The sequence below is a fragment of the Castor canadensis genome, chromosome 15, assembly GCF_047511655.1.
Source record: "Castor canadensis chromosome 15, mCasCan1.hap1v2, whole genome shotgun sequence".
Classification (NCBI taxonomy): Eukaryota; Metazoa; Chordata; class Mammalia; order Rodentia; family Castoridae; genus Castor; species Castor canadensis.
In genome coordinates, this window is record NC_133400.1 from 1,555,343 (window position 1) to 1,567,940 (window position 12,598).

Genomic DNA, 12,598 nt, shown 5'->3' on the forward strand with positions numbered 1-12,598 from the left:
TGGTCAGAGGCAGGTACTCTACAACCCGCTCTGGGAAAGTGGTTGAGACTGGGCTGAGATCACAGAAGCCCACAGTCCCTGGCTTGCAGGAGAGCTGACCTGTAGCCCTCCCCACACAGGGGTGTGACCCTCTCCAGGAGGGGCATCAAACTCAGGGAAACAGGGTCTGGCCCCCAGGAGAAGCCCTGAGGCGGGGAAGGCAGGGCAGAGCTTAGTTCTTGCAACTGGACTTACAGATAAACATTTCCAAAAGGTGCGTGTATCAAGAATTGGCTCAAAATCTGGAATTGGGTCAGTTCTAACCTGTCATGCTTTCACAGAATGCCCTCATGCCTCCGTCTACCTGACATGCACTAGTTAAGGCTTCCTTGCCTCCAGGAGAAAGTCAGGTAGGAGTCCCAAGCTCAGAGTGCACATTGCGAGGACAGCAGAATGGGGCTGCCTGTGACCAGCATCCTTCGGGGAAGCAAGGACTCACCTGTGCCGCAGCTGTGTGGTCACTCACGGGTGCTAACTGGACGTACTGCACCTGGATATCACTGCCCTGGAGAGGTGAGCCATCCACTCCTGCTGCAGTAGGGTCTGAAGAAGCCACGGCTATCAACTGAGCGCCCTGCAGCACCTGGGGGAACAAAGCCAGGCCGGTCTGTGCAGCTCGGGCCAGCAGAGCAGCAAACACTCATCCTGCTGGATGAACAACAGCAGCGGTGGCCCAGGCCCACAGCAAGGCCTTGGGTGCCATGTGGTCTCACTGTCAGCTGCAGAAGGACGTGTAGCCTACCGAGTGTATATTCAAGTTCAATAGAGTCCACATGCTGCATTCACACCCCGCCTCCCTTAGACCTCTATGGCACAGAAATGTGAGGTTTCCAAGCCTTACACAAAAGCAGATCACAAGCCAGAGCTTCAAAAGAGTGAGCCAAAGGCCACTACCACCCTTGGTAGTACCAAAGTGGTACTTACTACCATTAAGAATCAGGCGATCCCATGTCCTCCAGCACACAGGCAAGTTAAAACACATACAGGAGTGTCCTGAGGGGACAGAATACCCAGGAGGTCACCACCATGCAGGTGCCTGTTCCATCTTTCTTACTCTGATGACCAGGACTCTGCTCCAGCATGGGTGTGGAAGATGAGGAAGAGTGGTCCCAGCTCCCATGAGCTCCCTGCACCCAGGCCCACGGCACTCGAAATCCACTGCTGCTCAGACAACTGGCAAGGAGGCACTGGGCAGACAAGACAGGGCCCCTTGTTCTACCGTGCAGTCACACAAGGAACAGCCCGTGCACAGAGCACCTCAGAGAGGGAGCGCATGTGCAGGAGGCCCCCCACACTGTGCAGAAAGAGCCTGGGAGCAGCGGTGCCTCACTCACCCCCGTGTGCTGCTAAAGGCGGTTACACTTTAAACAATGCTAACTTGTCCTGTCAGAAGACATGCGCCTTAAGTTGAGTGCAGAGAATCCTTTATGCTACATGCTGGGCTCACAGATCAAATCTGCTGCCTGAGTCTCTACAGCTGTGAGCTGACTGGTTTTTACATGAGTTTTAGTGATTGAAAAACCCTTTTAAGTTTGTGAATGCCCGAGGAAAAAAATCAGAAGAATGTTTCTGACACATGAACTTCTTGTGGTTTGACTGTGGCTGGTCCCTCTGAAGCTCACGCTCAAATCTAATCGCCACAGTGGTGGTGTCAGGAGATGGGCCTTTCCAAAGGACTGACACCCTTGAGGACGTAGCCCACAGTTCTTACGTGGGGGCTTGGACAGTGCCACATCTGGTTTCATTCCACTTGCTAAGGGAGGCCAAGGCAGACTTGGCTCAGGTGGTTCTGAGCCAGGCTGCTCAGAACAAGACACCTGGAGTGGCATCCCTGGCTGGGAGCCAAGAAGAAACCCAATGTCCAGCCTGTTTCCTCATGTGTCCAATCCCCAAGGCCCACTTCTCTGAACCAGCCTCTCACCTCACTCTGTGCTCTAGCACTTGAGCATAGCAAGCCTGTGTCCTTAGCCTCACAGAAGCGGCCGCCCATCCTGGATGGCCATTCCACGGGCCACAAGACTGACAAGAACATCTGGTGACAGGAAGCACAAGGGCACGCAAACTCAGGAGAGTCAGTCACATTCCTCTTTCTACCTGATAGGCCTGGGCCCTCGGCCCCTCCCCCTGTGCTCTGTGTCCAGGTTAATTACAAAGAAAAGGGAGATCGCACAGACCTGTGTGACTGGCTTCCAGGGAAGCCCAAATCTTTGCACAAGTACGTGCCTGGTGCCCCTATCTAAAAACATTCAAGCTGCTGCAGCAAGGCACGGGGTCCAGGGCATGAGCCCACCCAGTGTGGCTCTCACAGATGCTGCTGGCCTCTCCCTCCCTCCTCAGAGGGCAAGGCAGGGCAACTGCACTGACAGCCAGCCGGTAACAAGCACACCACTCAGCATATGAGGTAAAGCCCACCCCTTTCTGAGGAAAAGCTGAACAAAATGTAACAGTCCGGTCTTTCTTTCATTTTCAAGACTCTATCAAGAGAAGCCTCTAGTCTCTCCTTCCATCATGATTCACAGGGGAGGGCTTTATTTTTTCTGTCCCAGAACTACATTTCTCAGGCAATGTGGCCTTGTTTTTAAAGTTTTTTATAGACTTGAAAGGTCTTGTTTTACTTTAACTAAAAACAGCTCAGTTATAAATAAAACTAAGAATTTTAGGAAGAAGCAGATGGAAATCTAGCTTGTGGGAGCAGTGCCTTGGTGTCAGAATGGCCTGAGCCTGGTTCCTCTGAACTCTCTGGCTGTGTGAGCTGGTTGAGCTCTCACTTTGGCACATGAGGCCCCCATGGCAGGGTGGTCTCAGTGTCCCACTGGAGTGGCAGCATTCTATTGCTTGGTGCTATAGGCCCAGGATCCAGTGGCCACCTGGGCAGAGCAGAGAGACACAGAAATGCCAGAGTTGCATTTAGGGTGGAATTACGGCCTACTGCTAACATCAATCTCAGAGGCAGGGGTGTTCCCTAAATATTTCCCATTAATAAGCTTATTAGTCCCATGACTCACAAATGTCACCGTGTTTCTACAGCTCCCTGTATGAACACCCTGTCAGGATCCCCTGTGTGGGGAGAGTTTCCTAAGTGTTTCCAGTCCCCGATGACTTCTGCTCTCAGAACTGCCTCAGGAGCCCAGGCCACACACCACAGGGGCTCCTGTCACCTTGCTCCGGGGCGCATCCTCAAGCTGCTGCATCATGCTGTACCTCCCTCAGCAGGAGGGCCAGCAGAAACTACAGAAGCTCAAGCTACAGCCTGAGTGGGTGGTAGGCCCAGGAGGGACAGAGCTCTGTGGGAAGGCAGAGGCACACAGAGGCCTGCAGGCTGGTGACACTGGAGGCAAGTGTGCAAGGTCCCGAGGCTCCCAGGTACACCTGGAACAGCAGATGGGGCAGTGAGGCCACAGAGGAAAGGCCAGGACATCAGCGCAAACCTTTGGGCTCCCTGGAAACCCAGCATCTGAAGGTGCAGTATAGTCCTGACTGCAAGGGAAAGGCTCTGTGCAATGAGGGCTGCTGGTCCCTCAGATGGCCTATCTTACTAGTCTTTCACCAGCCAAATGTGCCTCCAGACACCATAAACAGATTCAAGTACACCTGCACACACGTGTACTCATGTACACATATGTGTGAACCTGCAGGTAATGTGTACACCTGCTCACACACTGTATTAGCCCTGTTAAAGCCTTCCACACCCTCTCTACTATAGGGCTCTTCTCACTGGGGAAGACTCACCCTTCAGGCTTCTGAAGTAACCCCCCCAAAACACCCCCCACAGGGGTAGGGGGGCCTTCACGTGGCAGTGGTTGTGAAAGAGTTCTGCAGTGTGTGCTGCTATTTAGCTTGTTGCAGGTTTGGAGGGGCAAGTCTCTGTGGCAAACAGGCCTTGCCCACTGTCCCTCTGACCTGACGCTTCCTATCGTAAGGCCAAGGGCAAGCCCTGGACACTGGCCAGGCCACCTGCATCTCTCAGCAACAAACACTGATAAACCTGGATTACCTCATTTCTTTGTTTCTTTTGTGGGTTTGAAATAGTGCTTGCTAGGCAAGCATTCTACCACTTGAACCACACACCTAGCCCTTTTTTGCTTGAGTTTATTTTTCAGATAGGGTCTCTTGCTTTTGCCCCAGCAGGTTTCAGACCACAATTCTCCTACTTCTGCCTCCTGAGTAGCTGGAACCATAGGTGCGCAGTAACTTTTAGTTGGCTTTGTTTTGTTCTGTAGTACTGGAGTTTGAACTCAAGGCCTCACACTTGCTAGGCAGGTGCTCTACCTCTGGGTCTTGCTAACGTTGTGCTCAGGCTTGCCTGGAAATAACACTTCCCAAGTAGCTGAGATTACAGGTATGTAACACCACACCCAGCCAGATCATTTTGCTTCTAATAAGCAGATTTAGTAGCAAAGCTGGGAAAGATTAACCTGGACCCCCAAGTCATGGCTAACAGAAGTATGGGATTCTGGTCAGAGGAAGGGCAGCTTTCCTCTGGTAGAGGAAGTCAGAATGGTGAAAGGGAGAGGCTTGGCCATGACGTCCCAAACCACACCTATCCAAGCTCTCTGGGCAGGAGGAGGCTGAGAAGGGGATGCACTCAAGAGACTTTTAATCATCCGCTTGCGACTGCCTCCGCTCAGCTCAGGTTTGCTATATCCTAGACAAACCTAAAAACCATGCCATGTTTTGAAATCTTAAATAAAAACGTTAGGTATTACAATGTAGCCATTATTTTGAAATCATTTCACATGTAAAAGATTCCTTAATAAAGAATTTACGGTCAAATTGTAGCTATTTTTAACAAACTGGAATCACAGGGACTTGTTTCTGAGCAGGCTCTGCCCTACTCTGGTTCTCCCAATGAGCCCCCCACCCCAGGACAGGCACCTCCTGGCACACAGCACTGCTGACCAAACTACTTCCCATGTGGTCCACACAGCTGTCCAACCTGAGGGCCTGTAACATCCGAAACCTCAGGTTCTAAACCTGTAGCATTATTACAAAGGCATAACATGACCAGCCTGAATGGTGCATGAAAAGAGGAACGTGTTCCCAAGTGGGAATCCATGCAAAAAGTCATGACTTTTAAACATTTCTATGTTAAAGACACTGGGCCTGTTTGTCTTCTTGTCTCCCAGTGAGGAAGCTAGAAGACCAGGACCAAGAGGGCCCGCCTGAGTTCTGACCATGTTGTTCCTATGGGGAGGCACACACGAGCCACCACCTCGGCTGGCTGGCATGAAGAGGCTCAGTGGCTGAGTCACAGGTTCTGTCTCCAGGTGCAAGAAAGACAAAATAGACTGGCCTACTATGGCCATGCTGTATCCACAAGCCTCTGGTTCACACACAGGAGGTGCTGGGCTGGCTGGCCAGCCCTTCCCGCAGCAGCAGGGACAAACATGCAGCTGTTCTACTGCCATGGCTGGAGTGCAGATCGTGCCCATCTCCAGCACTGGGAGAGGTGGCTCCCAGTGTTTTTGAGGAGTCCTAAAAACACAGGGTGATAACTGTGAGGTGGACAGATACAGGTATGGGCCACCCTCACCAAGTGGTGGTACTGTGGCCTGAGCAAGTCTTCTCAATCCCTCTTTAGCTGAGAGAGCACACAGGTAGGGGACCTCTCCATCCCAGGGTGCCGTGCCATCTGAGGACACACATGTGATAAAGATGCATGCTCACTCAGTGCTCGACAGGCGGGGGAAGGCTGAGCTAGAGTAACTGGCTTATCACGTAATCACTATGTACTTAGTGAGGCCAAGTTGTAAATATATGGCTAACATGCTCCAATGTGTATTTAGAAAGCTCCTTATAAGCCTGTACACAAAGCTAGATCAGAGATCACCAGTGGTCACCCCTCCAGGTGTGGCTGAAGAGTCCAGGTTGGGAGGAGACTCGCTTTCACCACAGACCTTGTACACTGTTTCATTTTTCACCATGTGCAATTTTCCAAAAGGATCTAATGAATTCATGTTAACTAGGCCAGGGCTTCAAGCCAGACAGCATGGAAGGGCTGTGAGGACCAAAAAGAGGACAAGAGAAGTCTTTCCAGGACCACTGCTCCAAGCTGAGTGAGAGGAAGACACAATGAGGGGTTCACACTGGCACACAGAGAGGATGGGGGAGGAGACAGAGGCAGCCTTCCATCCAGAGGGCCACAAGATACTCTGTGGCAGGGATGCATGTCACTGGGTTCTGAGCACAGATTCCAGAAAGCTGGGGCACTAGTGGGTGCTCTAGGCACAAAACCACCTCCACATTCTCTAAGCCTCAGAACATATGGAGGGAAGGCAGTGTTGTTCAAGGTTAACGTGAGTAAAATAAAGACTTGATGTGCTCCGTGCTGTTTCGCAGTACCCAACAGCACCATGCAGGCTCCAGGAATAGAAGGCAGATGGCAGATTTAGACTTGATTTTGAATTGGTCATGAGGAAAACCCCCTCTATGTCAAATCTTAGGTGAAAGGGAACACAGATGAGTTCCTTTGGGGCTGCCAGAGGGCATTCCAGAAGCCCAAGGAGACAAATAACTGAGAATCTGCTTGGTGGTCCCTTCTGCTGGCAGGGCAGAAGCCTCAGTACACTTCCTGAGCTATGAAAGGAACACAGAAGGACACAGGTTATCACGGGCAAAGCATACAAGGACAGATTTCCACTATCTCCCAATAGTGAGCTTTCCACTCTTCCTTCTGCTTACTTCAGATCTGGAGCAGAGCCCTGATCTGCAGGCTTTTCCAAACAGGCTCTGGAATGTGGAAATATCTGACTGGAGTGGAGTGGGGCCTGGCGCCCAGGCCAGTAGCCAGATGCATCACCTCCAGGCATCCAGCTCCAGCCAGCCTGAGGCTGGCCTCCAGTGGACTTCTCAAGGGACGGCACACCACCACCATGAAGGACACTTGGAGAAAGGGGTACAGAAATGTGCCATTTCCCCAGCTTCATTTGAGGGGTTTCCTGGTACAATTCTGAAGCAGTGCCGATTATTTTCAGACAAAAGAAAAATGGCAGAGGGTAGGAGTTTGGAGCAGCCTACTAAGGGAATCCTGGCCCTAAACACACTGTTTTTTGGAGCACACACATCTGATTTTCCTCTATCTACTGCCAATTCTGAAACTCTATTTAACCCAACTGAGATAATGCAAAACGGGTGCAAAACCCAAAATAAATGCAAGCCCAAGGACTTTTCAGTAATACCTAGATATAAAATTCTGAGACCAAGAATCCATCCAGATGCAAAAACAAAACAAAAACTCATGCTCTTAGCAGATATACTTTTCATGCTGTTGATTAGTGTGTAGCCAGGAGCAAGGAGGAGACCACTGACCCACAGTCTGCAGGGAAGCCTAGGAGCTCTTTACTATTTTTGTCACTTGCTTTTGAATCCAAATTGTTAAGGTAACTCAGTCCATTTAACCAACAACAGACTCTTCCAAACCCAGGGGCTAACTTGAGTAGCTTCTTCCTAACATTTATGGGCCAGGAGGTCAATCAGCCTGAAACGTGTTCCACACATTCACATGACCAATACCAAAAGGAAATCACCATTCTTCACCTTCAAACCCATTGATGGGTACAACAGCAAACATGCTTCCTTGAATTCCATTTTCAATGTGTCCATTAGCAGACAAGCCACAGACAAGCCACAAACAGTGGAGCGGCTCAGGACATGGGCCGAGTACATGGACACAGTGTTGAGAACGGTGCACTTTGAAGCTAACAGGCCAACAGGTGTGAGACAGAGCTACAGCTCAGAGAGACAGACACCCCAGGGACCATATTCTATCAAGATGCCATGTAGCAAGAGCCAGCATCAGGTAGTGCTGCTGGTTTGCCCTATGGCTCTCAAGCGTCCGAGAAAAATCATCAGACACAATCTGAAGAGGAAGCAAAACAAAACCTAAACACATCCATAAAGCCAGGATGGAAGCCCAGAGGTGCTCACCATTCGTCCACCACTCCCAACAGGCAGCACTCCTGGGAACAACCCAACCACGTGTCTCAAGCCTTCCTGACTGGGGCCATGCGGGGGACTGACAGCCCAACAACATGGAACCCAACACCCTCCCATGCTCTCTCCACTACAAGCCTCTGACTTCGAGGTGGGGAGAGCTAAGGTTTGGCAGGGAGAGCATGAGAACAAGGAGGCAGAGAAGACTTATTTTAACTACACACATAAGCAGCAGCACCACGCCACAGTCCTGTTCAGACCCATAGGGAAGGGGCACACATGTAAGGGTCTCCACACCCTGGAGCACCAGGTGCCCAGCAGTGGAAGTGGGTGTTGCAGGCTGTACCCAGCAGATGCTGAGGCAGAGCGTCTCACAATTCACGCACAAAGGGGCCGAGCCAGGCAAGGGCCGTGCTTGGCTGCTTCCTCCCACTATCCAAGATCACCAATCTCATAGCTCTGAGGACTTCTGGTTTTAATATGGAAATCATACTCCACAGAACAAAATTATTGTGCTCATTGTGATGGGGCAAAAGAAAGAACTTCTAAATAGAGGGGATGCACACTTCCTGCTGAGCTGGATTTGAAGGAAGTCTTTACAAAGCACACATAGGTGTCCAGGCATCACTGGGTGAAGGAATGTCAACGAGGTTCCCAACCATGGTGGGAAACGAAGTTCTTCACTCAGGGGCAGCAGCCTACCAAGCAGCCCTCCCCACACTGGGAAGGCCAAGAGCCGTCCTACTGCATGTGGATACTAGGAGGACCAACCCCTTCTAGTATCTGTGGGAATCTTAAGAATTCAGTGTCTGAAATCCCACAACATCCCTGCTGGTGCTTCTGAGGTGCTGACCAGCCATGTGCCCATTCCTCACCCCTAACACCAAGCCCTCACACTGCGACAACTGCGCCTCAAGCAGTTGCTGCATGGCCTTTTTGTCCTGTGAGTCAGGGTGCTGGCTGTCTCCTCAAGAGGGTTCACACAGACGTCAATGCCCCAAAAGGCTGCTGGCACACTAAGGTATCAGACCTCTGTGGTGTCAGGGACTGTGGGGACTCGCAAGTAGGCGATGTTTTAGAGCCCTAGCTCCAGGGTGAATCACCCACTGCCTCCTCTCCAGCGCCTCTAGGGAGGCACACCCTTGCACACACAGCAAGGGAAGGACTTGGGCTGGGCCTGTACACACACCAAATGTCCCAGTCAGCAGGCCCTAAAGGCACATAACAAACAGAGCAATGCAAGCAACCCAGAGAAGCTCCACAGCACCCAAAATATCACTCAACCCACACCTCTGCCAAAGACTCACTGTGGCACAGAGCTGGGGCTTGCCATGCAATGCGGGATGAGGATTCCAAGGCCACAACTGCTGGCCAACATGCCACTAATGACAGAATGGGGTGTGGGCTAGACCGTGTGCCTTCAAGAGGTAAGTACAGGTCCCAGTAACCTCCATCCCTGTGAGCATGACCTGGTTTGGAAACAGGCTCTCTGCAGACATGAGTGAAGACCATAGTGCCAAAGTATGGGCCCTATGTGTCCTAAGAAGAGGGAGATTTGAACAGAAACACAGTTCTAGAAAGTTGTGTGGCAACGGAGGCAGTCTGGGATGATGTGGTCACAGGCCGAGGGACTCTAGTGATTGCCAGAAGAGGCAGAAAAGGCCTCTAGAGCTTTTAGCTCTGCTGCCACCTGGGCACTTCTGGCCTCAAAATCACAAGACAATGCATGACGTTTGTTCTAAGTCCCCAGCGGAGACCACTGGTTTGGGGTCCAGTCTCAAGAACACCTTTAGCACCTGGCTGAAGAGCAGGCTTCCATGTCTATGACCACTTCCAGACGCTCACTTCCTGAGAATCAGGAGGAGCCCGTCCTCTCCTGCAGCTCTTCTGGGTGAGCTCCGAGGGCAGTGTGCCCTCAAGTTGCTCAGGACACCCTCTCCACAATTGCCTTCCTAGCAAGACTGGGACCCTCTCTATTAACCCTTCCCTAGGAAGACTGGGTCTGGAAAAGAGCAGCTGGATGTCAGCAGGCACGTGAAGTTCCTTGTGTGACTCAAGAACTGTTGTAAACAAGCTGCCACAATTCAGGGGGAATGAGTGATGGCAACTTAAAAAGCCAAATCCCAATTTTCAGATGGAAAGAATGGGCCCCTCTGCACTGTCCTCTGTCTAGACTGACTGACTCGTGTGGAGGACACAGACCCACATGTCCTGCAGAGGAGGACAGGGAAGGGTGTCCCTTGTCCTGGCCAGTGCAGGGCAGGGGAGATTTAGTGGGCACCAGCCTCTCACCTGCTCACTGTGCAAGTGGCTGCTGGGCTCAGGCATAGGTGCTTCTCAGCTCATCTTCACCAGCTGAGGCCACACCCCAGAAGCTCGACATGCAGGCAGGAGCCATAGGGAGAGCACAGTCTCAAGAGCCCAATGCCCTCTTGTGCCCAGGTGTCAGTCAGTTCTGAGCAGGTGTGAGGCTGTGCTTACAGCACATGTAAGTAGTGCCACGGTCCCAGGACACACGTCCTCCATGCCGAGCACAGCTGCATTTCTCCAGGCTCTCTAGGAATGACCGTACTGTGGGTCACCAAAGATGCATGTTGCCAACATGGCTTATGAGCACACCTCTCATGGGCTTGCCAGGGGACTATGGCATCTCGCTAAGCATCTGCTTAGGTTTAAGTCACTCCTGTGGGCCCCAATTTGGGAAGGCAGACAGCAGCTCCTCTTCACAGGCACCAAGAGGGGCCTGCTGTCTAACCTCTGCCTCCACCCCCATGGACCTGCCACTCAGAGCCTCTGTGCTCCACGCTTTGACAACAAACTTATCTGCTGGTTGTAGGTAGTACTACTGTAGGTTAATGGACAGGTCAGTGCATCAGGAGAGGCCTCCACAGTGCTGCAGACCAAGCTGGGCCTTTAGAGGAGCACCACACAGAGCTACCGTGGGCACAGCCAGTCACAGAATGGAGAGGTGCTGCCAACAGCCAATCCTTTATGGGAAGGGCACACAGCCCTAAAGACCACACATATGCCTTCCACTCCAGAGAGAAAGTAATGTGTCCACTTTGTATCTAGCAAAAGACCCTGAGCCACAGTTAACGCCTAACGCTTACATACTAAGCCTAGGCCTTCAAGGGAACATAGGTGACAGTACATAGAGATCATCTTCCTTCTGGTGAGGTGGAAATAAAAGTCAGAAGCAGGACCAAGCTTGGGGGAACAGCCACTGTATTCTAGACACACATGGGGACAGCTGCTGCTGGTCCAGGACAGCATAACCTGCCCTCCGTGAGCAGAGGGATGTGTGTAGATACATCGTGTCCCGTCAAGGCTCTGCAAAGTCCTACTTTCTATGTAGGCCAAGTTCGTCCCTTTGACAAGGCTCTGGGCACTTCCCAGAGCTCTGCTGACTCAGGGCCCCTTTGAGTGATGAGGTCAGTGCTGGCCTTCATCACCCCTCAACATTGACACCCACATCTCTAACCTCTGGAGTTCAGACATGAAAGTAAAAGGCAGGAGAGGACAGTGGGTCTTTGAACATGCCCCTGGGGGACTGGCCAGTCTTGACGGACTTCCCTGGACCCAGAGCAGTGCCCCAGCCTCTTACTGGTCCTACACCTCAGAGGCCCTGGAGTGGGAAATGCTGTCTGTCTCACTGCTAAAGCACCATCTCTGCCCTCAAATATGGTCACACTGAAAATTAAAAATGTGTACACATGACGATGGCTACCTTTACAGCTAGTTTGCTTTTGGTAAATCCTTCTGAGGTCAGCAAGAGGCCATTTCAAATTAATGCCAAGAGTGCACACCTGCAAATGGTTCACTTAGGTACAGAAAAAATTCTTTAAGGGGTCTTTCCTTAAGCGACCAAATCCAAGAAGCAACACTTTGTGCTCTAAAAGCAGTCCCTAGAAAGAAGGCTGGCTGAGAAAGCAGCCACGTCCCACACTGTGGCCATGCTGCACTGCAGACAGCCTTGTCCCATGTTATCACCATGCGTCAGAAATCAGACCCAGCACAAGTGACTACATGGCGTCCTTCCTCCGGTGAGTCCCTTTAGTCACATCTAACGAAATCACAAAGCAACTCATTCAAACACTTGAAGAAAAGCTACGATCACTCGTAATATGAAAGCACTGGACCTTCTGATGCCACGCACAACTGCAGGGCGAGTTCCCATGGCACCAGCTGTCCACATGCCATCCTCACAGACCCCACATGACCCTGCAGCTGTGCTGAGCCAGGAACTGCTCTCTCTCTACAGAAGGAAGATGTGGTCACCAAAACCAAGCTCATACTCTCCTCCCGGAGCATCTGTAGACTCCACTTTCACCTCAGGACCTCAACAGAGTGAAAAGGCTGCAATCCCAAGTCCTCAGCGGCAGGTCTCTGGGACTGGATGGGGACATGTGGCACATAGTCCTGAACAGGGCCCCAGAGCGGGCAGACTAGGTCCAGATGCCCTCACTCTCCCCTGTGAACTAACCACATGGTCCCAGGAGGGCCCAGCATACATGCATCCTCTGCTACATGGGGACACTGGGTTCTGAGCTCACTTGCTGGAAAATGTAAAAAGGTCCTGCAGGAAACATGCCACACCCACACGGGGACAACCTGGAGACGTGAGCAC

At 51.6% G+C, this 12,598-nt stretch overlaps 1 protein-coding gene across 13 annotated transcripts in view; it reads right to left on the reverse strand.

Moving 5' to 3' along the window:
• The window catches only part of Banp (BTG3 associated nuclear protein), a 97,240-nt gene that overhangs the window by 2,125 nt on the left and 82,517 nt on the right, over positions 1–12,598 (reverse strand). For all 13 annotated transcript variants that reach the window (XM_074055496.1, XM_074055495.1, XM_074055492.1 and 10 more), the window contains one exon: positions 479–622. In XM_074055496.1, the coding sequence (XP_073911597.1) occupies positions 479–622 (144 nt within the window). The remainder of the gene's footprint in view (positions 1–478; positions 623–12,598) is intronic.